The sequence below is a fragment of the Thunnus thynnus genome, chromosome 13, assembly GCF_963924715.1.
Source record: "Thunnus thynnus chromosome 13, fThuThy2.1, whole genome shotgun sequence".
In the NCBI taxonomy this organism is placed as follows: Eukaryota; Metazoa; Chordata; class Actinopteri; order Scombriformes; family Scombridae; genus Thunnus; species Thunnus thynnus.
In genome coordinates this window covers 21,675,696-21,700,441 of record NC_089529.1, presented here as the reverse complement: position 1 = coordinate 21,700,441, position 24,746 = coordinate 21,675,696, and the positions used below count along the sequence as shown (strand labels likewise).

Sequence of the window (24,746 nt, the reverse complement as noted above, 5' to 3'; positions counted from 1 at the left end):
TCATTAAACTGGTGTTTAAAATAAATGTTAAGATCATTTAATGGTGTTAAATGCTACATATAGCACACTAAAAATGATACTTATCATGAACTACCACTACAGTTATTAGTCAACCCCTTGCGCAATGAACATCTGGTATTATTTTTTTTTCCAGGAAAACAGATACAGTAATGTGTAGTGAAACCTTTCATACACTACAGACCTCCAACAGTAGCACTGTAAAACTAACAGTATTATATCAGGTGGCAGGCACACAGATGACACCAACACGAATATAGAAAATCTCCTCCACTCCGCCTCGCAGCAGACTGGTTTACAGACGGATTACAATCATCCCCAGTATCTGGCAGGAAACCTGTACACATGCGTCTCTCATTCCAGCGGTGGAGGGTGCGTAGAAACAGAGCAGAGACTTTACTCATTAGCTGTCTTCTCTTTGCAGGAGGGTTCACAGAGGATCTCTTTGTGCGGTAGCGGATAGGGAAAAGCCGCTCCGCTGCAGGTGCTACCGTAAGCCAGTTTGTTGAGGCGAGAGAGGCCCTTGATGCTGCCGGGAGGCCGACCGGGGCTGACCTTGTACCCCGCCGCTCTGGTTGTACCTAGCGGCCTTCCCGGGCTCGTCTTGAACCCAGCAGCTCTGGTGGTGCCGAGGGGTCGTCCCGTGCTGGTTCTGTATCCGGCTAGCTTGGTAGTTCCCAAGGGCCTTCCACGTCTGCCCGTCTTCCCGACAGCCTTGTTCTTCTTCTTGGCATCATCTGCTGCTTGATCAGTGCTTTTAATGCCTGGTATTTCTGCAGGTGAGCGGGGATCACCCCCGAGTATTTCCTGTCTCTGGCACACCATGGATTTGTGGCTCTGGGCGGGTAAAGCCATGGGAGCCAGCGTCATCTGGAGGGACGATGGAGGAGGAGGAGGGTAGAACTTGTTGGACTGTGAGGTGCACAGGTCAAAGTGGGAGGCGGGGTGGTGGCCGTCCTCTGCTAGACACGACGGCCTGCTGTTCATGCAGAAGTCACTGCTTGTCACCTGGCGCATCATCTTCTGCTAGGAGTCGGAAATAAGTTGCAAGTGTATTATTATCATACGCAGATACAGCAAAAGAGCAAATATCTCCTAGTAGAGCCAATGCATTTGTCTGCATACTATGATACCATAAAATGAATGATGGATATAGTTTTTTTCCTTTTTAAGAACTGAAAAACTAAATTACAGTACTGAAGAAAGAGTTTAGTTGAGCAGAGAATCAGTTTGACACATTTACGCTTTTCATTTCTAACCTAAACCGTAATCTAAAGAGAGCCTGGAGGCTACTTAAAGATCCCTGGGTCCCTAAAATTGGTTAAAATAGGCCCCCCAACACTGAAAAATGTGTTTTGCTTATAGTTACTTTTCTTCAATCAATCAGACTATATTTGTCTAGCACTTTTCATACAAATACCCACCCCCCCCATCCATGTACAAACAATAAATCACTGTTATAAATAAAGAACCAAAAAACAAAAACCAGAATGTTTGAGCTTCACTGTGCAGAGTTTAAAACTAGAGGGCTGTTTTCACATCCATCTGCTGAATGGGGGGAAAGTTTCTCCGTGCTCACTTCAAATCTGAGTTGAAGACGTGCACGTACAAGCATGATTTGTGACATCACAACTAGTCTGGAGCCAATCATGGTTCAGTATGTGACTTGGACGTGGATGTGGAAACACATAGACTGGAGACATCTTGTGTCCAGTAGTTAAACTTTTGAAATGAACAATATTTGCATATTCATGGGTGAAGGGGTGGATGGTGGTAATTTCTAACTTGGTTACTGAACTTTTTTGTGTAAAAGACACATTATACAAATTATTAATCAAAGCAGAGGTTTTTCTATGTCTTAAAATATGTCTGGAGAGGATATTTAAAGGATAAACTCACTATTTTTCCAAGTCTGTCATATGAGCAATGAAACAGGTTTTTCTTGCTGTAATCATCCCTCCTGTTCATACTGACCATTAAAAGATTCTGTCCAAAGCGCTCACAGTGACATGGGGGATAAAAATCCAGTCTTTATTTTGGGGAAAATGGATTTAAAAGTTTATCTGACGCTAATATGAGGCTCCAGCTGTCTAAATTAGTCGAATCAAGTGGACATCTGCCACATTTACAGTCTCCTCTTTGTGTTTCCCCAGACAATGTTTCTCTATTGAGCTGCAGTGGAAGAATAGTGACAGAAAGTGGGAATTTGGCACTAAAATTAAAATCTCTTAATGGTCAGTAGGAACAGGTGGAATGATTACAGCAAGAAAAAAACATGTGTCAATGTTCATTTGGGCACCTGACTGTTGTTTTAAGACAGACTTGAAAAATTACAAAGTTTAAAGTCCTCCTCCACTTGAAAATATGTTTTTTTTTCTTCTTATTCCTACAGTTGGATGTTTGAGCTTCACCGTGCAGAATGATGTTTGTGCAGAGTTTGACACTACAAGGCTGTTTTCACATTAATCTGCTGAAAGTGAAAGAAAAAAAAAGAGTTCAAGGGGGTGGGCCTATGAGCATGATTTGTGACATCACAAATAGTTTAGTAGTCACTCCTGGTCCAATATTCAACTAACACAAGTGTAAGTTGAAGACACTTGAAGCCTCCAGCACACAAACACTGAGAACTGACTTTTCAGTGAAGCAGGAGACATTTTCTATCCAGCAGTTAAACTTCTGAAATGAAACACATTTCATTTACATATTTATAGATTCAGGAATTTTTAATGAAGGAGAGAAGGAGTCGATGCCATTTTGAGAAAGATGATTGAACTTCCTATTTTATATACATGCATAATACCAATCAACAGTTTGGACACACTTTCTCATTCATGTGAACGGGAAGGTGTGACCAACTGGTACTGTATATCATATAAACATGTCTGGAGGAGATCTTTAAAGAGCTGGAAAACAATGCATCCACATTACAGAAGTGGTGCTTAAATGCCATTGAGAAAGAAGCTGAACCACCACCAGCTGTTGACCCTGACCTCTCTGTAGAGGAGGAGGAGGAGGGAGGAGGAGGGGAGGGGGGGGTAATGAACTTTCTTTTTCACTACTAGCATCATAAACACAATAGCCTTACGATTACAACTAGTTCTGACTGCTTACACACCTTACCGCTCTTTAGTTTCAGCAGCACACACACAGCTCATAATCAACCATGAGGCTATAAATAGTTTTCAAAAAAGCAAAACAACAGACTGCTGCTGATGAGATTTCGGTCTTCTCTCTTCTGCAGAGGACACAGGATGCAAGGAGGAGGAGGTGTGGACTTACTACACATACAACACTGTCAGTAGTAATATTCATTCACAAAAAAAAATATTTATATATATACACATGGATTGCTCATCTTTGAGTCCAGACGACAAAACCTCCTGCTCTCTGAGTCACTTCTTTTGCCCCCTTGTGTGTGTACAACACCAACGGCTGAATTTAGCCTCATTTTGGCCCGAATAACGGTTTTGTAGATAACGGTTAAAAATCTCGGCAAAACAGCGGAAAAAGGTGCGCATATATCTGGTTTATATGCTCACGTCGAGGCTATATAATGAATCTAAATACACCCTCCGGCCACCAACATTTGGCACTAACGATACTGTACCTCGATTGTTCGCAGATCTCGGGAGCAGAAAGGGTTAAGGAGAAAAATGCTCTTTCATCCCTCAAAGCGTGAGTCGATCCATTTTCCCAAATATTTTCGCACCACAGGACATCAGCTAGCTGGCGTAAGGTCACCGCATCGGATAGTTTCGGGTGTGAACGTTGACAAGATGCGAGCTGCTTCAGTCTGAAGGGTTTTTATCTCCGAGCTCCAGAGGTTTGGATAAGAAACGCAGCCATTTTCCATTAAAAATTAATAAGACGGGAGCGCAGTCTGAGCATGCGCAGAACACCAAACCGTGGATGTGAAGAGGGGTTTTCTCCTTCCTCTCCTGAACCACTTTAACATCCAAACGCTGCTTTTTCTTAATCCTACAACTGTTATTTTGCATCCTACAAGCAGAAATAAAGCTTCAAAAACTTACTTAATGTTTTTTTTTAATTAATTGTCCTGAATTAGAGTCATAATCCAGTTTTAATGCTTACCAAGCATGCGCTTCCCACAACTGATGAATAATATACAAACGAAAGGCTAATGAATAATTTAAACTGGTAAGAATTCAGTGTACACCAGATTTGTTAAAGCAAACAAATGGACACATGAATTTTTTTTCCCTTAGCAACACCTTGTTTTATTGTGAGAAAAAGTAAAAACATCTTTCATCTGATGATTTCTTCATAAAGACTATGTTGCTTATACATATAACAGAGTGAAATCTGACAAAAATAACGTCAAACAAAAATTTTCCTATATTCAAAGACATATTGCAATAGCTCGATGTTGATTTATGACGGTTCAATGACACTAGAGGTCAAAACAACATCAGACATTTGGGGATTTATCGATTTGTAGGTATAAAATCACTTGAAACTCAAGTGAAGCACATATGAAACTAAAGAAAAAAAAAAGAGGAAAAATAAAAACAAAACCATACGCTAAACTTAGGTAATTGAATGGAACATTATTAAAAATATAAACTAAAATATTTTTTAACCAATCTGATGAAAAAGTAGAGATGACAGGAGACTGTTGAGAGATGGAAACTCCTCCAGCGAGCCACAGTTCCTCCTCTACAACACTTTGTATCGGCCTTTGCTCGTCGGCTGGTAGGAATTTTGCTGCAAAGAGAAAATGGAGAAGAAGAAGAAAAAGAGCAATTAGAGACATTTGTCAAAGATATTTGCTGATTAACGACCTGTCATGTTTCTTGCTCTAAATATCTACTGTACTGGTTATTAATTTCAAGAAAGAAAAAGATACTTACTAATCTGATGAGCTCCTCCTTGATTAGCCGTGTAATCTCCGTTTTGGCTTTCTGCACAGCCAGTTCGTTTGCACCTTGAAAACAAACTAAACATTAATACACAGTACAAGCAATTCTATCAAACACAGGAAAAGGGTGTGAGCAGCGTTTTGAAAGTGTAAGAATTCATGAAAATCAACCCTGAAATTATCTTCCTGACACATACTTTCAATAGCCAGGTAGATCTTGCGTTCTCCCTCCTTGGGCTCTTTGCCTGGAGGGAAATAGGTTCCTCTGATGGTGATGGCGGCTTCAGAGTATTCACCGATCCTCTGCAGAGCTTCTTTTGACGTCACCTTCCACCTGGCAGTCTGGGAAAGAACAGAGAAAGCAACGTTTTTTTAAGACTTTAGTTGGATACTTTCTTTCTTCGTTTGCACTTGTTTCCATTAAAGTAGAAAACAGTTGGATGATACAAATTTCATTGACTTAAAATTTAAAAAAAGCACATTTTGAATTTTTTCAAGACCTGAAGACAAGAAAAAAACATTCACACACACACACAGCACTGTTTCTAAAATACTTGCTACCTAAACAAAGTCTCCCAGCTTTAAGAAAAAAAGCCTAAAACTGTGAATAAACACAGATGACAGTCAAAAAATCGCAGCCCTGCGCCGTGTGCTGCTGACCTGGGGGAAGTCGTTGATCTCCAGCTCCTCCTCGTATCTCTTGACGGTCTCGGCCTGTTCAGCCGCCTGTCGCTCCTCCTCCAGCTTCTCCACAGGGGTGTAGTTCAGCTTGGCATTGATCTTCTCCGCCAGCTGCTCAGCAATGGTCTTGGCTGACACAGAAGGTGTCATGATGGTGCCGCCCCGCAGGATAGCGTTAGTGGCCTGCTGCATCACATCCTGCACAGAAAGAGAAAGCAAGTTTGACTTTATTTGGTACATGTGGGGAAATAACACGACACATCAAACACATCACAAACAGACCAGAAAACAAACAAAAAACAATATAAGAAACGTGAAATTAATGGCAGAAAATGACCTAAAGAAAAGAGGGAATAAGTGGAGATTTTGCCATTTTCACTTTAAGCCAAATAAAACAGAACTTAGCGTCACTTTTAATTAAGTTTATAGTTACTTGACCAACAACCTGATGGCAGTAACAACAGAAAGTTCACATTTTCTATTAATACTGGCATTTGAAAACTGTTTTTTTGTGTTAAATAGGAGAGAATATTTTGATACTATGAACTTGCATTTTCAGTATTTGAGATATATTTAAATAAAAATGGTTAAAATGAATGAGTGAATTAAATTAATTAAATGTTTTTATATTGGCTCATGTCTAGGAGTAATCAGAGGTGGCTAATCTTTGTGATGTCAGAGTCTAAATACTGGTGTCCAATTGAGAAAAGGTCAATTTTCTGACTGACACACAACTCAATTTGAAGTCACTAAGTAGGGTATGTGATGATTTAGAGATGTAATAATTTCAGATAAAAATTCCTCTCAGTCTTTGCATTCCACACCCTGCAGTGAAACAGACACGATATAATATTTCATCTCTGTCCGTCGTACCTGAGCCTCGGCACCAAGGTTCTTCTGAGCGTTGATCTTAAGAGCCAACCTCTTGGCCATCTCCAGTTTCTGGATGTTTCCAGCAGACGTGGGTCCGAGGCCTGGAAGCCCTCCGGGGGCGGCTGTTGTGGCCGTAACTGCTCCCGCAGGTCCGGTGGCCGCCCCGGGAGCAGACAGATCCTTCACCCTCTTCTTCGAGTTGAACATGCTTTCGATTTGCTCCTCAATCTGAGGAGGGGACAAGGTAGGGGAGATGATTGAGATGGGTTGGGAGGGTGACACACCTAATTAGTAATGATTATGTAATCGTAACCAGACGGATGATACCAACAAGTAAATACATTTTTGATGATCCATATGAATGTATGAAAATTATGCTCAGAAACTGTTCTGCATTTTGTTCCACTAATATGTTGCAATGAAATGACAAACATAAAATGAACAGCGAAAATTCAACATCTCTTACATCCAGGGCTCCGTCCTCATCATCAGAGTCCTGCAGCCCGAGAGCAGCTTTTTGCAGCTTCTTTCTCTCGTTGGCCAGGGCGTGTTCTGTTTCGTCAAACTTGAAGCCTTTTCCTGAGAAGCCGCTGCTGCTCTTAATGGTCTTACCCTCCTGCAAGGATGAAAGAGCGAAGAAGAAAAAAAAAAAAAAAGAGGAAATGTGGATTTAACTCTCACATATGTGTTTCTAGATGTGTCTACTTGCTAATTGCGACACCACAGATTGAACCTATTCACCCTGATTAATTTCAGGTATTGATATCATTATTCTTAACAAATCTTCTTAAATACAAAGCAAGTGATGATTGAATGATGAGTGAAATATAAGACAGCAAGCTAGAACTGTGGCGAAGTGTAAAGACAGCTGGACTTTACAACAATGATTGAAACACAATTTAAGAAGACAACATTTACGTCAGTTAGTTTTCCAGCATCACAATAAATGATTTCTGGGTAATGATGTCCTTTAAATTTTCAGGAATTCAAACAGTTATATCCTGCTACCTCTAAGTGTGGCAGAGTGCAGCTTTAAGATTGAATGCAGGTTTGATGCACATACACTAAATGTTTCAGATCACCCTTTCTCTCATCTTACCGCTTTCTGTTGGTCTTTGAAGGAGGCCCAAAGCTGCTCCAGTTCAGGTGGGACAGGAGAGCCGGACAGCTCCAAGGCTTTGATGATATCGCCAGCATAGCGTACCTGATCCTCTGTGATGAAGGTGTAAGCATAGCCCTGGGAGAAGGAACAAGATACAGATGTTGCACACGTCAAGATTTAAACTCTAATAAAAGAAAAATTACAAGTAATTCCACAGGATTTCAGAATCAGAAGCAAAAACACACTCAGCATAACACAGATTCAGCTTTAAATAGCTGACCTTGTTTCCAGCTCTGCCTGTGCGTCCTGCCCTGTGGACGTAGTCCTCATAGTGGTTTGGACAGTTGTAGTTGACCACCAGGATCAGCTGCTTGACGTCCAGGCCTCTGGCGGCCACCGAGGTGGCCACCATCAGACGACAAGCTCCGTTCTTGAAGTCGTTGATGATGCTGTCTCTGTCGTACTGGTCAATTCCTAAGATGAGCACAGGAAAGGAATATGAAAGACCAAATACTAAACATGTCCATCGTAGAGAGCAGTCAACAGATGCTCTTCAGAATGGGTTATTTCCCTTTCATCAATCTACAGATTAAAAACTGACCAACACATTTCAGCTTTTTGAAATTCTGGAAAGACAGGAATCAGAGCCTGTTTGACAGTGAAAATATTTATTCCCTGTGTAAATGTGACCCATTACCTCCGTGCAGGGACATGCAGGGGTACGAGGCTTTCATCAGGTCTTTGAGAAGTCCGTCTGCGTGCTCCTGTTTGTCCACAAAGATGATGACTGAGCCCTTTTCCTGGTAGTGGCCAAGGATCTCCAGAAGCTTCAGGAACTTCTTGTCCTCATCAATCACCAACTACAGAAACAAATATGTAAAGAAATGGGAACAGGGAGACAGTGAGAGATGTGAGGCCTAATTTGAACGGGATTATAAATATGAATCAGAAAAAAAAGACACTTAAAAAGACACACCAGCTAGCCCTTGTGTCTGTCTAGATACTGGACATAGTAACATAGTAACCAAATGTTGCCTTTTAAATGAATCCTTTCTAATAATACAGAGATGATTAGATGATTTACCACATGTTGTTCCACGTCAGAGCAGACCACACTGCGGCCTCCCACCTGGACCTCAAGGGGCTTTGACAGGATCCTACGAGCCAGCGCCTCCATGGCTCTGGGGAAGGTGGCAGAGAACATCACTGTCTGACGGTCTGGACGCACGTTGTCCACGATACGCATTACCTGGTAGAGGAACCAGACAACACCTGGAGGTTAGCGAATAATATTTACTCATTTGCATTATTGATCTTACTGACCCCATGTTTCTCTGCTTCAGTAGAAGGCATAAACACTAGGTAACACAAGAAATTGGTATACTTAGTATAAAAAATGATTTTTCCCCCAAACTTTAATTTTTAATTAGTGCCAGATTTAGATATGGTAATGATGATACATCTGTGTGGCACCTACCTGCGGCTCGAAGCCCATGTCAAACATCCTGTCTGCTTCATCCAACACCACATATGTGACTCTGCGTAGGTTGGTGACACGACCTAAACACCGAGGAAGAGGAGCATGAGGAAAACAGTTAACTTTAAGAAAAGTCTGTCCTCACACGCATCCTGCCTTCTTCAAAACATATGAAACTAATCTTTCAAAACACAGAAAACCGTTTTCCATCTTGAGACTATCTGACATTACTTGAGAATAAAACAAAGGCATCCTAACTTCAGCACATTCCTCTAAGGACTACTTTCAAGTGGCCAGGGTTTCTTTTATTTGAAATTTTAAAATGTTGTTCATTTTTTTTGGTTGTCTCTGATCTTGCGTACCATCTCATGCGCATGAGGGACCTGTAAAAGTCAGAAAACAGCCTCAAGATACAATACAAGAGATGGAGCCCCATCAAGCATTATCTGACCAAGCGCCTTTTCACCTACAAGGGAAACATATTACAGATTACCTCGCATGTGTGGAAACAATAAAACCCCTTCAATTATAATAACTTCTCAAAAAAAGATTTACATAATGCATAATAACAGTGTCAGCAATTAAAACAACTACTTACTATTCTAAAAACATTTCCAGTATTTATTCACATTTTTATGCAAATGCTCGTTTCTGTACAGGGCTCTACACTGATATTTATCCTCGGAAGCCACATGAGCTCCTAATTAAAAATAATTAGGGAGACAGAGGATGTGTGGTCTGTGAAATCAACAGGAAAATCTCTCTGTGCTTTGAATCTCAAGATGCACATGTGTGCCTTTTCACTCTTTTTGGCAGTTTGAATCTATTCATGAGATTATATGCTTGTTAAACATCAACACTGTAGAACCCTGGTTGAGCATTCTGGCTACTCTTATCTAATATAATAAGTTACAGAGGCTGACCAACCAACATTCATATAACAGTACAGTCATCAAACATTTTGATCATCTGTGGCTTGTAGATTGAAGAACCGCGGAGGCAGCACCAGGTCCACCTACCTGTACTTGCCCTGATCTTCAGGAAACACATCAATCACTGTCTTGTAGATATGACTGATCCCAAAGGTGGTCAGATAATGTCAACAGTTTAGTAAGTGGTACTGACTTTGTTTATCATGTATTTTTATCATACTAGAACATTTATTCCATGCAAGCTAATCAACAAAAGTCTCTCAAAGCATCATAAATCTGCATCCACTTATTATCAGAGTAAAAAAGTGAGACAAAGTGTCCAAAACTCACCGCTGTTGGCTCCCAACATGTCAATCATTCTTCCAGGTGTGCACACGATGATCTCAGCTCCTCGCTTCAGCTCAGCAATCTGGAACAAATAACAACCACTGACATTAATGCAACGTTCAAAGTTCAAATAGGACAGATGACCAAAAGACGCAGTGTTTACTTATTTGCGGACAATGTTATTCCATGCAATCAAATTCACTTTTACCAAGCTGGGGCTGCAACTAATAATCGTTTTCATTATGGATTAATCAAGCTGTGACCATTGGTACACTTTCACGCTTGGTAGGGGACAGTGAGGGGAGGGGTATTCAGTTGGTTGCAATCTGCAACCTCACTGCTAGATGCCACCAAATCTTACACATTGGTCCTTTAATTAATGGATTCAATGTTCCGTTTAAGAAACATAAAAAATAACCAGGAAAGGTAAAACTTTCTCACAAACGTTTGTGGGTGTTTGCTGACTAATATGGTTATGCTAGGGGACTGTTCAGTGTTATTAAGTGGTTGCTAGGGTATTCACATCAGTATTTAGCTTCATGACTGAGGCGTGGTGCCAGATAACTGTTTGTCATCACAGAAGAAAAGGAAAAGCTTTTCCCTGTGTGATGTTTCTTTCCAAAAAGTTGTTGTGTATGTAGTGTATGTTTTAGACACATAACTTTTCATTCCCTTGTGGGAAATTTTGTGGGAACCACAAAGAGCAGAAATTCTACATTTAAAATGGAGACACTCAGTTTAAATCATGATTTAAGAGATTTAAGAACTACACTCAGGCTCATATGTTCATATGAAGTTTCATAGTTTCATATTTGTGGCTTTTCTGCCAAGAGAGAATGAATGTGGAGTTGCTCTTTAACACAGTTAATGAAACTATGAATGGGTAAGAGCAGAAAAGGAAGAACAGGAACTTAAATAAGGGACATACAGTCCAGTTGCATGTGACAAATCACATAACAAGCATAATGTTCTACTAAGGCCTTCTCATGAGATCGTTTATCGGAGACTGTCCTGCACCATGACAATAACATAGTGTAATATTGTGCAGTATTTCCCTCTATTTTGCTGCTGTGTTAGATGGACTTCAATTAAACAATCAGACCATTATAAGCCAATTAAAGCCCTTTGGGAATAAAATGAGCAGGCAATTTCAGTGTGAGTGTGTTTACCTGTTCACTGATACCCGTGCCTCCATAAACACACACCACCCTGAGTCCCAGCGGTTTAGAGAACTTCTTGCACTCCTTGGTGATCTGCAGAGCCAACTCTCTGGTTGGAGTCATAATCACAGCTGTGGGAAAAGGAGCAAAACAGAATGAGGAAATATGTTTTGTATCTTTTGAACACTCTTTAACCAAGTCTTTGAAAAGAACAGGGATAGGACATCGCAACTTAAATTTAAAACCACTTAAGTTATTCCAATTTTACATTTTAATATGCTCAAAAGACAACAGACCACATTTTATTAAGTGTTCAAGTGAAAAAGAAAGTATAAAATTATCTGTTCCTTACAGATGGGTCCCTCAGCCTCCTCCAGGGGCCTCTGGTCCATGATGTGTCGGAACATGGGCAGCAGGAAAGCTATGGTTTTCCCGCTGCCGGTCTTAGCAATGCCGATGAGGTCTCGGCCCGACATGATGGCAGGGATGGCCTGGGCCTGAATGGGGGTGGGCTTCTCGTAGCTGTGCCTGGGTACGTTTGGGGAAAAAAAAAACAGTATGACGATGTGTTGAACATTTGACATAATTATAAAGAATCTATAAGTGATTTAACAATCTGAAACACTTTTTTGGCAGACTTGGGAGGGAAAAATGCTTTTTTTTTAGTTTTCTATACATTTCAAAGGGCAGACTATTTCAAATTTGATATGAGCGGTTAGAATCTTATAGGCCAGCAGATCTTCAGAAATTCTCCTTATTTGTATGAAGATAAAATGACACAAACACACTGGGCAAATACTTTGTTAATAGTGTTTTAACAAAGATATTTCTCAACACTGCTGCGTCATATCCAGCTGAATGTGAATGAACGTGTATTTCACATAACAAAAGGGAAGCTGTTCTCTGCGCATGAATCGAAATCAGCTATTAACCTATTTATACATAAGCTGACTGCAGTCTTTCTGAATTTTCCCATTGGCAGGATATTAGCATAATTACTATATTGCCCAAAGGAAGTTGCCCAGTTCATCACATTACTGTCACTCTCAGTCAGACTCACTTCTTCAGAGCGTTGAGGATCTTCATAGACACCCCACACTGCACCCAGGTCTTGATGGGTTTGGGAGAGCCCTTCCCTTTAACGGTAATGCCCTCCAGTTCCAACCGGAACGCATTCACATCTGAATTGATTAAACAGTCACACAGAAGTGTTAGACAAGTAGTTAAGGATTACAAAGAGATATGTTCTGTGCTAAAAAGCAGTAATAAAACTTTACTAAGGAAATATATATATGCATGTACAGTATTTGCCAGGTTTATTGCTGGAAACAAGTGCAATATTATATGTTGATTTCTAGCTGATTGTCATGGTATAACTGACATCACCATCTATTCCAAATATTCTGTTTACTGACCTTCTGGAGTCATCCTGGCGAGCTCAGGCACCTCCACGTAGAAGTTTTTGCGGTATGACTCGTACTGGATCTTCCCGTGGTCAACAGGCTCCAGGATCTTCCTCTGTTTGGTCTGGAAGCCTGTCAGAGCTGTCTGCAGATCCACCTCCTCCTCCTCTGATGAGTACTGTCACACACATCAGTCAGGTTTTAGATAGTTATCAGTTTTATCCTTCAGAAAGGCCATCAGTATTGAATAATTGCAGGTGAATGTACGACTTCCTTCACAAACAAAACATTTATGGGGGGAAAAAAACTCACCTCCATAGCATCCTGGTCATTCTCCATCAGCTCACCCTTCTTCTTGTGAGTGTGTGGCCCTTTCTTTGTTTTAACGACTGTCACGACTTTGGTTACTGTCATGGCTCCCTTCTGTTGAAGACGGAAAGAACATACATATCACCCGGAAAAACAGAGGAGGAAAACATCCACGAAGACAACATCTAGTGCAACACTAGTACTAATGTTAAACTGATCGGAAAATTAAAATGACATAATACCAAAAATGGGGCGTCCATTCTGATTTCCAATTAGTGATTTTACTTATCTGTACATTTTTTTACTGTTGTTTTTACTTTATTGTTTGTGTCAACAGTAATTCAGGTGGATGGGAGGTGGTTATCAATGCTGTATTTATCACTAGTATCAATGTGATATATACTCATACATTATTTAACCCCCCTTTCATGATTACCAGCTAGTTATGGCAGAGAGTGAAACTGTCCTTTAACACATTTTCAAAATAATGTTTCATAACTCTGACAGCATTAAACATCAGATGATTTGGCTCCAGACTAAAGTGAAGCAGAACTCACCTTATCATTTCCTTTCATGCCTCCCATGTTGAACTTCTTCACCTCCTGTTTGACCTCCTCCATGTAGGCGTCCAGAGGATCCACGTCGTCCTCCTCATTCTGCTGCTCCATGGGAGTCTCCTGCTCTTTCTCACCCTCCTCTCTCTTCTCCTCCTTAATCTCCTTTTCTTTCCTATCCCCCTTCCCATCCCCATCTTCATCGTCGTCTGCCTCCATTGGAGCTGACCCATCCTCATCATCATCTGAAGGGAAGAGTCAATTAAGTTACCTTGGCTCACTTACAGCCGGGCACATTTAAATAATAGTATTGCTGAATATATTTAACATTGCTTCCTCACCATCATCATCCTCCAGGCTCCATTTCTTGCCCTGTTTCATCTCCTCCAGTTCTTTCTTGATCTCTCCGATGTTTTCGATAGCCTTCTTTCTCTGCTCCTCTCTCCACTTTTCCACTCGCTCCTTCCTCTTCCTCATTTCCTCCTCCAGCTTGTTCTGGTCAAAGTCTTGCTGCATTGACACAAAGGGAAAACCACAAATCAGCAGCAATAAGCAAAGTTTTTGTTTTTTTCCAGTGACTAATGTTATGTCTTTTATCAAAATCTTATTTACTCTAAATTCGTCCCATTTCCCATCTGCTATGTGGTGACCTTTTAGAGGTGAGCATTAACTGCATACATGGAACTTACATCCTCAACCTTCTCATCTTCTTTCTCCTCTTTAGCCTTTTTCTTCTCAGATAAAGGATCAAGAACATCTTTCTCCTTGCTCCTTGACCTGTAGGGATTTATAAAAAAAAAAAAAAAAAAAAAACATGAGAAAAAAAGTAGCATGTTGAAATTTTCCTTGTGAGTTATTGAAAGGTATTGTGAACTCTGACGTAATCAGTGTGCTTCCAACAACGTGCTTGTCGGATCAACAAAAGTTTTCAACGTCGGAATTGGAAGGGGTTATGTATTGAGATTATTATTAAAGAAGCCTCACTTTTCATCTGTTCTCCTGCTCTTGCTGGGGCTGCCAGATCGGGACCTCCGGGCCCGGCTCCTGCTGCCCGACCTCCTCCTTTCTCTGCTTCTGGACCTCCTCCTGTCTCTGCTCCTGGAGCGTCTGGACCACAAAAAGCATTACATGAAATCACAATCACAGGAGAGAGTTAACACAGTTTTCTTGCAGTTCTCAGGCTTTCTACAATTGGAACATCTTGAACCATCAATTTATTGAGCACAGACGAAACAACAGACCTTTCTAAAACAAACTTTACGTGTCTTCGTGTCAGTGTCTTTAGTGATTGAATAGTTCTTTTAGGTATAAATCATGTTGCATGTAAAGAAAGCACCTGCTTTTGGTGATACAGCAGCAACATGATCTTCTTCATCCTTCTCTTTGGTCTTATTGGGCACGTTTGGTATTAAACAATTCAATTATTGATGAGCTGTACTATGCCATGGGAAAGTAAAATGATGCCCAAGGGTTAGACAGAGATAATATCTGTGTTGAAGTAACTGTGGAGTGAAGAATAAGTGGTCTGAGATCTTGTGGATGTGGCTTATGTGGACCAAAGCTGTAAAGTTGATCCTGTACAGCACAGAATCAACTTCAAAATTCTGCTGATAGTCTATAAAGCACTTAATGGTTTGGCTCCCCAGTATATTATTGACCTGCTCACTGACTACAGTCCAACCAGACCCTTCATGTCCACTGGTAGTTGTCATCTAACTTTACCCAGAATAAGATCCAGGTCTTCAGAAGGAGCTTACTTTGGTCCTGCTGTCTGGAACAAACTACCAGATAACCTGCAATCAGTCACTGCTTCCACGTTTAAAAGAAAACTTAAAACCTTTCTGTTTTCTCAGGCTCATGACTAGCTAATTTCTTACCTGAGTGTGTATGGCTGGACAACTGTTATTGAACTTTTATAACATTTTTATTTTTTGCTTGTGAGAATGTGTATGTGCTTGACTTAGTGTGTATTTTTAATTGTTTTATTTCTGTATTTTTAAACTTTGCTTAATAATGTTGATCAATTGCTTTTATGCTGATGTTAAGCACCTTGAACAGCAATTGTGTATGAAAGGTGCTATACATATAAAACTGACTTTACTTTTAAGTTATAATAACTGTGAATACAAATAGACCGTAATCCACTTGGCAATTGGTTTAGCTGCCAACAGCTTTCTCTTTAACACTCACACACAATAACGTAAAAAACTCACCTGGCTCGCTTTCTGTCTCTGGACCGAGACCGGCGGCGGTCCCGGCTCCGTGACCTCTCCCTCCTGCTTCGGTCCCGGTCGTCTTTCTTGGAGCGTTTGTCCGGGGAGCGACTCTTTGATCGGCTACCTGACCGTCCCCGAGACGCGGAGCGTTTCCTGTAGTGTCTGAGTGAACAAACACCAGAATAATCATGTAGCTGACAAACGGTAGATGCAAAATTATGTTGTTTAAACAAATAAGCCACATTTCAAAGCTATATGTGATTAACTCTTGTTTGATTTGCATTAACGTTTGGACGTGTTAGCTAGCATGCTAATGTTAGCCATCGAAATTAACATGTAAAGTCTTCGAGGACAGAAACAAAAAAATAAACCAAAAGATTCTGACATACCTCGACTCACGCCCCATTGATATTCCACGAAGTTTGGCGTTATAAAAAGTCAAATTAGTTCACAATTAATAACGACACTAGTGCGTCTGCTTCATGGACGGTTGTTTGTGTCTTTGAACCTGCACGTCAGAAACCTGCGACACTACGTTTTAAAAAAAACTTGCGTCAATTCCGTAGTGCGCCGCCCAGTGGTGGGAGGTCAGACAGACAGGAATATGAGAATATGAACACATTTGGACCACAAACCGTTTTAAATAGGATCTTGTAGTACTGACTTTGTATTATATTTAGTATATATATAATTTTAATATTTAATAACAGTGGTGGAATGTACTATACTACAATTAACTCAGGCACTGTGCATTAACCCTTGAACAGTAGCTACAAATTATACATATTTATTTTGTTTAAAATACAAAATGTGTATTTTGTTTTACATTTCACTCATTACTGTATATTTGAATAGGCTGTATATACTGTACATACATAAGAAATCAGACTTTATAACAAGAACTGTGACAACAGGACAAAACAGCTGTGAAGGCACACCACTGTAATCTCCACCCCACACACTCCTCCATTCTGTGAATATGTATGTATATGTGTGTATATGCATATGTACTATATGCATATGTGTATGTGTGTGTATGTGTATACATAGATATACAGTGTATGTATGTATGTATGTATGATGCCAGTTAAAGGTTTGGACACATTTTCTCATTCAAGTGTGTGACACTACCACATATTTAATTTGTTTTGGATTAATTACTTCACCTCTATAACATATACATATATATCTATAGTTACATCTACCAGAACTAATTACATAATTACAAAAGAACAAAAAGAAAATGACAGTAATATAAGTACATTACACAGGGATAAAACAGACACATTAAGAAAAACATTCAATATATAAAACATCATCCAACAAATCTTAAAATGTTCTAGGGATAAAAATTTGTCTAATTTAAGGAAGTCCTGAAGCTTTTTCCACCTGCGAGGAGCATTTTAGGTGAATGCAGTTTCTCCCACTTCTCTATTCATATAAGTGATATCCAAACTAATGCATTCTTGTGAACTGGTATGGTATCCCATATTTCTAAGTCTTAAAAGTGATGATAAATAAAATGGTAGCTTATTTAGGATTATAAATAAATAAAAACAAGACAGTGCTGTTCCCTTCAAGTGGAACATGATGTCCACTCCACTCTCTCATCGAAGATGATGGGTTCAAAAACTGTCACCTGTAATAAATCTAACAGAGCTGTGATACACAGCATCAACACAGCAGGGGTTTGAGGTTATGGGCAGCAGCATCTGTTGTCCAGGGACAACAGATGAAAAAAAAAGCCTTTTGACTTATTCTACTGCTTTTGCAATGTTTATTAATGTGTCTCTGGTAAATAAATCAATAAATTCAATAAAATAAATATTGTACATTAAGAAGGTGAGTCAAAACAGGGTGTGTCACACAAGTAGTATTTATTTGGTATGAACTGTCCGGTAATTCATTCCTGTGTATGTCTTTAAGCAGAGACTCTTTACATCATTTCAACACTAAATTTGTTACTGAAGTTCAACTACATCAGATATGATAAGAGCCATTAAAAACAGTTATTCTGTAAACATTATCGAAAAAAAAAACAATCAAGTAATTCAGACAAGTCTTAGGATAAATCACACCAATCCATTTACATGAGAAAAAAATATTCACATTAATAAATTAATTTGGATGAAATTAAAACGGAGGAGCGAGAAAATAACAGCACAGAAATAGAGTATACATACGTATTTATATATATAAAGTATGTATGAATGAGGCTTGAACAAAGCAAAGCGGGACATGTCACCAGAATTACTCGAAAACAAAATAAAACTCCCACTGCCTCGCACTGAACTGCAGTGACAGTACCTTCCAGTGAAACCCAAAACATTCCCATTAATCACACATTACACGTACATATATGATGAAGTTTACTGCGTTTGTAAGCTCATAGCCGTGCAAAATATACACTCCACATTCAAGGACGAAATGCTTCTTCTTACTTCACGACTTTAAACGAAGGAGGAAAACTCGTTCGTGATATAGGTGGACCCTTTCTGAACACTGGATGACAGATCACGACAGAAAATATAACTTTAAGCACTGCCTAAGAGGAAATCTGTCACAACACAAACAAAACGTGATTCATATCCACCGATTAACAGAGAGTTCAAGTTTTTAAAGACACCAATTAGAGCCAGCGGGAACTGACTTCTGTTGCTCTATTGAAAAAGTTCAGTTTTTCAGTTGATGCACTACAAATCTACAAAAAAATGTTCTTAAATACTCAAACTATTGTTTTAATCCTTAAATAACCAGAAGGCTGGAGGGCCAAGTGTGTAACTGTCCCTCATGTATTATATTCTCAAATTAACTAGCATCGAGATTGATGTGATTGAAGAAAGTTTACTATTTGCAATCCATTCATACTCATTTATTTCATTTATCCAGAGTAGTTTCACCCTCTCTAGCCTTCTGTGTCACCCCTGTGTCAAGATATAAGACCGCAATCAAAGCTGTTGATCTCAGTTTTATTTTTATATTCAGTTGTCAGCACTTTCCGGTAGACCTTCACGGATCTCACGGCTGTTTCAACTAAAATTAGATCAATAATGTGTTAAATAAATGCTGACTGCCGGGCTGTCTCTGCATTTCCTTCATGAACTTCTTGTTCTGGACAGAAAGTTTTCAAAGGTGACTGTGCAGCCATGTTGGAGGTCCTTGTGCAGCTGTGGCTTATGGCAGAGAGAAGGGCTAAATGTGAAAAATGTAACCACAGAATTCACAAAAGAACAAACACTTCAAACTTAAAAAGGCAAAATCCTGAGAATGAAGTCAGAAATCCAATTTTCAGAATATTGAAACTGATCTCAGAACACTTTTTTTTTTTTTTTTTTTTTTTTCAAATGGCCCTAATCCTCTTCTGTAATGAATCCTTTGTTAACAGGAAACTTGTTGTTGGACCTCCATGCTGACACCCAGTGGTTCGATAGCTGCCATTTGTGACACAATTGCAAAGCCTCAATGCAGCCTACAGCTCGGTGGGCAGACGTTGTAACAAATCAGCAGAGGCGATGGTAATCTGTATGAGGGAAAAGGGAGCCACCTGCTTCTGTCGGTTCTGATGATACTCTGTCTTAAGCCCTCTGCTTAATTTGATCATCAGCTGTCAATCATAATGGATCAAGAACCTCAATAAACCTCTTCACTCCAAGGTCGCGGTCAGTTCATTTACACCTCAGTCAATTCAGGAGCTGGATTATTTACAAAAATCATAAACTGGGTAAGTTTAGATCCAGGATTTGAATGTCGTGAACTGATGAAATGCACTGACCCCCAACTCTGCCTGCCTGATGCACCGCAGGGCTGACTCACATGACAAAAAGGCATTCATATAGATGTATACTAGCAGATTTCATCACTTTACCGGCAGATTTGGTTTCACTGCAGCCCCACAAAAGAGACAGACACTAGCTGAGAACATGACACCCTGCCCAGCTTATGCACTATCTTTGGAAATCATTAGTATTTAGAAGCACTCAAGGCTGAGTGATAACCGTTGTCTGATTTAAGTGAAATATGAACAGTTTGTGTTGTCTTTTTTTACAAAATTCTGTTGTTTAAAGCAAGGCTGTGTCATGTTTAACCTCACATTCTTCCTCTTACAAATAAAAAAAGCTGTATTCATAAGAAATAAAACACATCGTTGGTCAGTTCAATACACTCAGCGGTTATGCAGCTATTACTTGGTCTGATGTGACCGTTAGCTTATAGTGGCTAATGCTATTTCTCTGTAACAGGTTTTAGTGAGTGACTGTGCTGACTATATGAGTTTGCTGTTCAGTTTTATAACTAATGATCCAAGTTGTTAACATTTTTGTTTTATATGCAAAGAGTTTTTTTTTTTTATGTAATGCTGTGGAGGACAGTCCACTGCATTGAACATCAGTTGGATTATTTTCTATGTGATCTGTAATATATTTGCCCACAGCTGTAGACTTGAGACTCGGACTTGGATGCTGCGAGACTCGACTTTTACCTTTTGGAGCGCTGCCAAACTGGTCGGAATATTTAATATCATAATGGAGATGTGCACAACGCAATATCTCTATAACCTTTGCCATATTGTAATATGCATCCATATTGGAATTTCTTTTAGTTCAGAGACATCGCCCAGCCCTTGAGGAGTTCCAGTGTTTCCTGATCATAAGTCAAATTGAATCTGTGGCTGCCCAATGTAATGTCAAACTGATAAAGTACCGTACTGTTGTATGAACCGTACTTCAGTATGACATTTACCATTTTCTGTGTTAGACCGGACAAAAGAATATCTCCCAGCACAATAAATGCCACCGTACATTCTTCACACACAAACACATACAGTCATTCTGTTTCTTAGCTTCTGCCCAGAGTAAAAGTAACATGAAGATCTGTAACAAACACTGGACTCTCTGGTCACATGAAGCTTTCGTAGAATCCTGAAGCGCTGAAGTAATGAGCACAAGTCCTGCTGACGCGCGAACCTGATCATGAAGGCAGCAAGGATTCATTTCCAGACCGTCAAAAAACAAACCCACGTCAGCCGACGCGGATGAACATGCCTTGTTGTGTTGGGAGGCAGAGGGAGGGGACAACAAGGAGAGGGGCGGGGTTACTGAGGTCCTGCTGGTCCATCAGGGAGTCTCTGAACCAATGAGCAGCAGGATCTCATGAGAAAGGATGAAGGTGAAGAAGTAAACGCAGAGGTCGGCGAAGACGTCGCCCATCCTCCTGTAGGTGTCCATGGAGCGGTTGATGACCTCAGCGGGGATGCCGGAGAGCAACAGGGCAGCAGTGAGCACAGTGGTCTTGGTCTTTTTCTCTACCTGGAAAGACAGGAGTATATGAAAAAACACTGTGATTGTATGGCTGCAAATAATTATTACTTTCTCAGTTTTGCCCATCACAAGCTCTGCATTATTCAGTTTACAATTATATAATTGAGAGAAATGCAGAAAATATTCACATTTGAGAAGCTGGAGACAGCAAATATTTGGCTTTTTTTCTATATATATATGACTAAAGACCCATTATAGTTCTATAGTCATTCATCTACATTGATAACACGTAATATATTGTTTAATATAACTATTAAACAATATCTTACTTGTGGTTTCAATCTTCTTATCTCTCAGCATGAATAAGCATATTTCCCAAAATGTTTATATTCTTTTAGTTGATGAAGCTATAATTGTTGTCAGCTATTTTTCTCTTGATCAAATAATCCTTCCATCGCTAGTATGAATCTTACAGAGGGCAATACTGATTTTTTAAAAGCTGCAGCTGGTAACTATCATGTTTAAATAAAGTGTTTGTATAATTAAAAATAACAGGTCTATGAGCCTACATCACTCCCCAGGTTGCAGTAATTTCATTGATATTCACTGTGGGTGTGGCCAGTAATGATATGGTTGTGGATACCGAGACCTGGCTGTCAGCCATAGCATAAGAAAGTCACAACAACAGAAATGGGTCATATGTGGAAGGAAGCCAACTATTGTCAAAAGTAATGCCAAAATAATATCAAATCTGACCCTTACAAAGTGGATGCTGACATCAATCGTTACAAAATAATTCTTCTTGAAAAGTATGTGTCAAGTATTCTGAAACTGCATTCACACTGTCTGCATGTTATTTACATTCTGTACATACAGTATGTGTAGATACAGTACTTTCATCTGTACAAAAAAAAAAAATGGGAAAGAGGTTGTAGAAACTATCTAGAGCAAACTCACCTTTGGAAAGTATTTGGACAACCCCATGTAGGCCAGTTCGAGAGTCAGAAATGGAGCAAATATTGACTAGAATAAAAGAATATGAGAGTCACATCACCATAGCAACGTCATGTCTCTGGTAGTAAGATGCATTATTACAGAGACATCAACATTAATGTAATATTACCACAAAATAAATATCTGACACAAAAGGTATTACGTATAACCTCTATAATTCACATGCAATGTCAAAACCTGCAATCTATGCGTGGCATGTTGGTTAGCTGAGCTTGTAGTTGTGAAAGCTCATCGTTAACGTGTAAAATGACCAAAGAGCAAATCTCACAGAAACGCAGCAGCTATAGTGAGTCTCACCAGATACTTGCAGACGAAAACCCTGACAAAAATAGCGAGGAGGATGCTGCCGATGAGCCTGAAGACTCTGAAGGGATCAAACTCCTCTGTGTCAGACCCTCCGTCCTGGACCGGCTTCTCATTGGCCAGCTGACCCCGCAGTTTCATGGCATCGTCAAAACGGGACAGGTACTTATGGAGGCCTCGGCGCGGGGAGCCGCTGAGGTCATCTGACACCCGCTCCCCCCTGGGTCTCTGTCGGATCCCTCCGAGGTCGTCATCCAGAGTACTGCCGAGCGGCTCGCCGAGGTCTGGCAGAGGCGAGCCCCTCCTCTCCGGGGTGGCGCTACGGGAGTGGCTGCCAAGTACCGAAGCCTCCGACAGGAAGGGAGATGGTCTCGGGGAAGATGAGGATGGCGACCACGTCTCTGTCCTGTCGAGGTCGAGGTGGAAGCGGGGTTCTGTTGGACGCCGGGATGCTCCCGCTGAGGATGTAAGACAACATCAGTGACATCACATTTCACTAATGCTGAAAGGATTAGTCGATTAATTAAGTGAGTAAGTGAGTAATTAAGTTATTATCTGGTTTCAGTTTCAGTTGGCTGATTAGTTACCAACTATTAAATTAATCACCAACTATTTTGATAATCAATTAATCATTTTGAGTCATTTTTTTAAGAAGAAAATGTCCAAATTCTCAGATTCCAGCTTCTCAAATGTGAACATTTTCTAGTTTATTTTATCTTCTGTGATTTTGGGAGACATTTTTTCTATTTTTTCACATTTTATGGACCAAAAAACTAATCGATTAATCAAGAAAATAATTGACAGATTATTTGATAATGAAAGTAACTGTTAGTTGCAGCCCCATAAGCTACTCATGTATTATCACACTTAACAAGCCTAAATGGACACTTTAAGCATTACCATTTCTTGCTCTTACAGTAGCTGTCAAACATCTGGCATTGATCCTTGCAAGCGTGAAATCAGGGCTGAAACTAATTCTTTATTTCCATCTTGATTCATATGCTGATTATTTTCAGGATGAATACATTGAGTTTAAAAAACGTCAGAGAATAGTGAAAAATGGCCATCACAATTTGTCAGAGCCCAAGATCACGTGTCCAATTCACTTGTTTTGTCTGACCAACAGTCCAAAGCTCAACAATATTGAATTTGCTACCGCAGACAGAATTAAACCAACAAATATTTACATTTTAGAAGCTGGAACCAGTACATCTGGCATTTTGCTTAAAAATTACTGCAATTAGTAAAACTCCCTATTTGGTGGAGCTGTTAACAACTCACAGACATCTGAAATGTGACCCTGAATACACACTGCTTTTTGTAAGATGTCAAGTAAGCCAAAAAGGTTGTAAACCACTGGTTTCTTCTTTAACGAAGCTTATTATATTATCCATTGTGTCAAATCTGCATCTGAACAATAACTAAAGCTGTCAAATAAATGTAGTGGAGTAGAAAGTACAATATTTCCCTCTGAAATGTAGTGGTGTGGAAGTATAAAGTAGCATAAAATGGAAATACGCAAGTAAAGTGCAAGTACATAAAGATGGTGCTTAGGTACAGTACTTGAGTAAATGTACTTAGTTACTTCCCACCACTGCTGCAGTTAGGATCAGGTGGTTGCTGGTTACTTCTATTTATTCAATTGTATGAATATGATTAGTGATGATGTAACGTTATAACGTGAAGCAGGTAAAAGTCAGACAGTTACCGTTGTTTTCAGACTCGTTTTTGGAGAAACCCACGATCCTGTTCATCCTGTCCTCTGAATTCATCAGCAGCTTTCTCCTCCGGATCTCTGCTCTCCTCTGCGCCGCGGACAGCGAGCCCGTCTTCTCCTCTCCGGCCTCCCCAGACTCCATGTTGAAATAAATATATAAATTAGCCTCAACTACAACGTATAGATTCACAGTACATTCAAACCACAACACAAACAGCCTCAGGTCTGTGTGTTAAACGGTAGCGGTAAACATGACGGAGTGGACCCGAACGAGCGTTGTCTGAATAGAGGACGCACGGCGATGATATCACCTCTGGGAAAGAAAGGACGCACAGCGATGATGTCACCGCTGAGAATGACAAAGACGTTTTGTATGTTTTTTTCAGCCCTCGGCGCTGACTTGCAGGAAACAGACGCCTTAGGGATACATTCACAATTTGATTTACAATTTCTACAATTTACTTGCTGTAATCATTTCCTCCTGTTCATACTGACCATAAGAAAATCCATTTACCATACACTTACA

General features: G+C 40.0%; 3 protein-coding genes across 4 annotated transcripts; all 3 read right to left on the bottom strand.

The window, feature by feature from the left end:
• Nucleotides 1-21: 21 nt before the first annotated feature.
• On the bottom strand, nucleotides 22-3,949 carry c13h5orf24 (chromosome 13 C5orf24 homolog). Of its 2 annotated transcripts, none has more exons than XM_067608614.1 (2): nucleotides 3,626-3,949; nucleotides 22-1,044 (listed from the first exon to the last, which is right to left on the bottom strand). In XM_067608614.1, exon 2 carries the CDS (start codon nucleotides 1,036-1,038, stop codon nucleotides 415-417), a length of 624 nt encoding a protein of 207 aa, XP_067464715.1. In that variant the 5' UTR covers nucleotides 1,039-1,044; nucleotides 3,626-3,949; the 3' UTR covers nucleotides 22-414. The 2 variants fall into 2 exon arrangements, with proteins under 2 accessions (XP_067464715.1, XP_067464714.1); XM_067608613.1 differs by having other exon boundaries at nucleotides 22-1,041; nucleotides 3,626-3,945.
• Nucleotides 3,950-4,219: 270 nt separating this feature from the next.
• Nucleotides 4,220-16,473, bottom strand: ddx46 (DEAD (Asp-Glu-Ala-Asp) box polypeptide 46). The gene is made up of 23 exons (XM_067608605.1): nucleotides 16,321-16,473; nucleotides 15,929-16,093; nucleotides 14,700-14,822; nucleotides 14,405-14,492; nucleotides 14,057-14,225; nucleotides 13,719-13,960; nucleotides 13,165-13,275; nucleotides 12,865-13,030; nucleotides 12,510-12,630; nucleotides 11,802-11,977; nucleotides 11,459-11,580; nucleotides 10,293-10,371; nucleotides 9,031-9,113; nucleotides 8,638-8,802; nucleotides 8,251-8,413; nucleotides 7,834-8,027; nucleotides 7,551-7,688; nucleotides 6,918-7,067; nucleotides 6,452-6,679; nucleotides 5,558-5,776; nucleotides 5,095-5,239; nucleotides 4,890-4,963; nucleotides 4,220-4,743 (listed from the first exon to the last, which is right to left on the bottom strand). The coding sequence occupies exons 1-23, from the start codon at nucleotides 16,335-16,337 to the stop codon at nucleotides 4,696-4,698; spliced, it is 3,186 nt and encodes a 1,061-aa protein (XP_067464706.1). The 5' UTR covers nucleotides 16,338-16,473; the 3' UTR covers nucleotides 4,220-4,695.
• Nucleotides 16,474-17,791: 1,318 nt separating this feature from the next.
• camlg (calcium modulating ligand) lies at nucleotides 17,792-24,549 on the bottom strand. The gene is made up of 4 exons (XM_067608604.1): nucleotides 24,212-24,549; nucleotides 22,498-22,961; nucleotides 22,144-22,209; nucleotides 17,792-21,234 (listed from the first exon to the last, which is right to left on the bottom strand). Exons 1-4 carry the CDS (start codon nucleotides 24,360-24,362, stop codon nucleotides 21,043-21,045), a joined length of 873 nt encoding a protein of 290 aa, XP_067464705.1. The 5' UTR covers nucleotides 24,363-24,549; the 3' UTR covers nucleotides 17,792-21,042.
• Nucleotides 24,550-24,746: the final 197 nt, after the last annotated feature.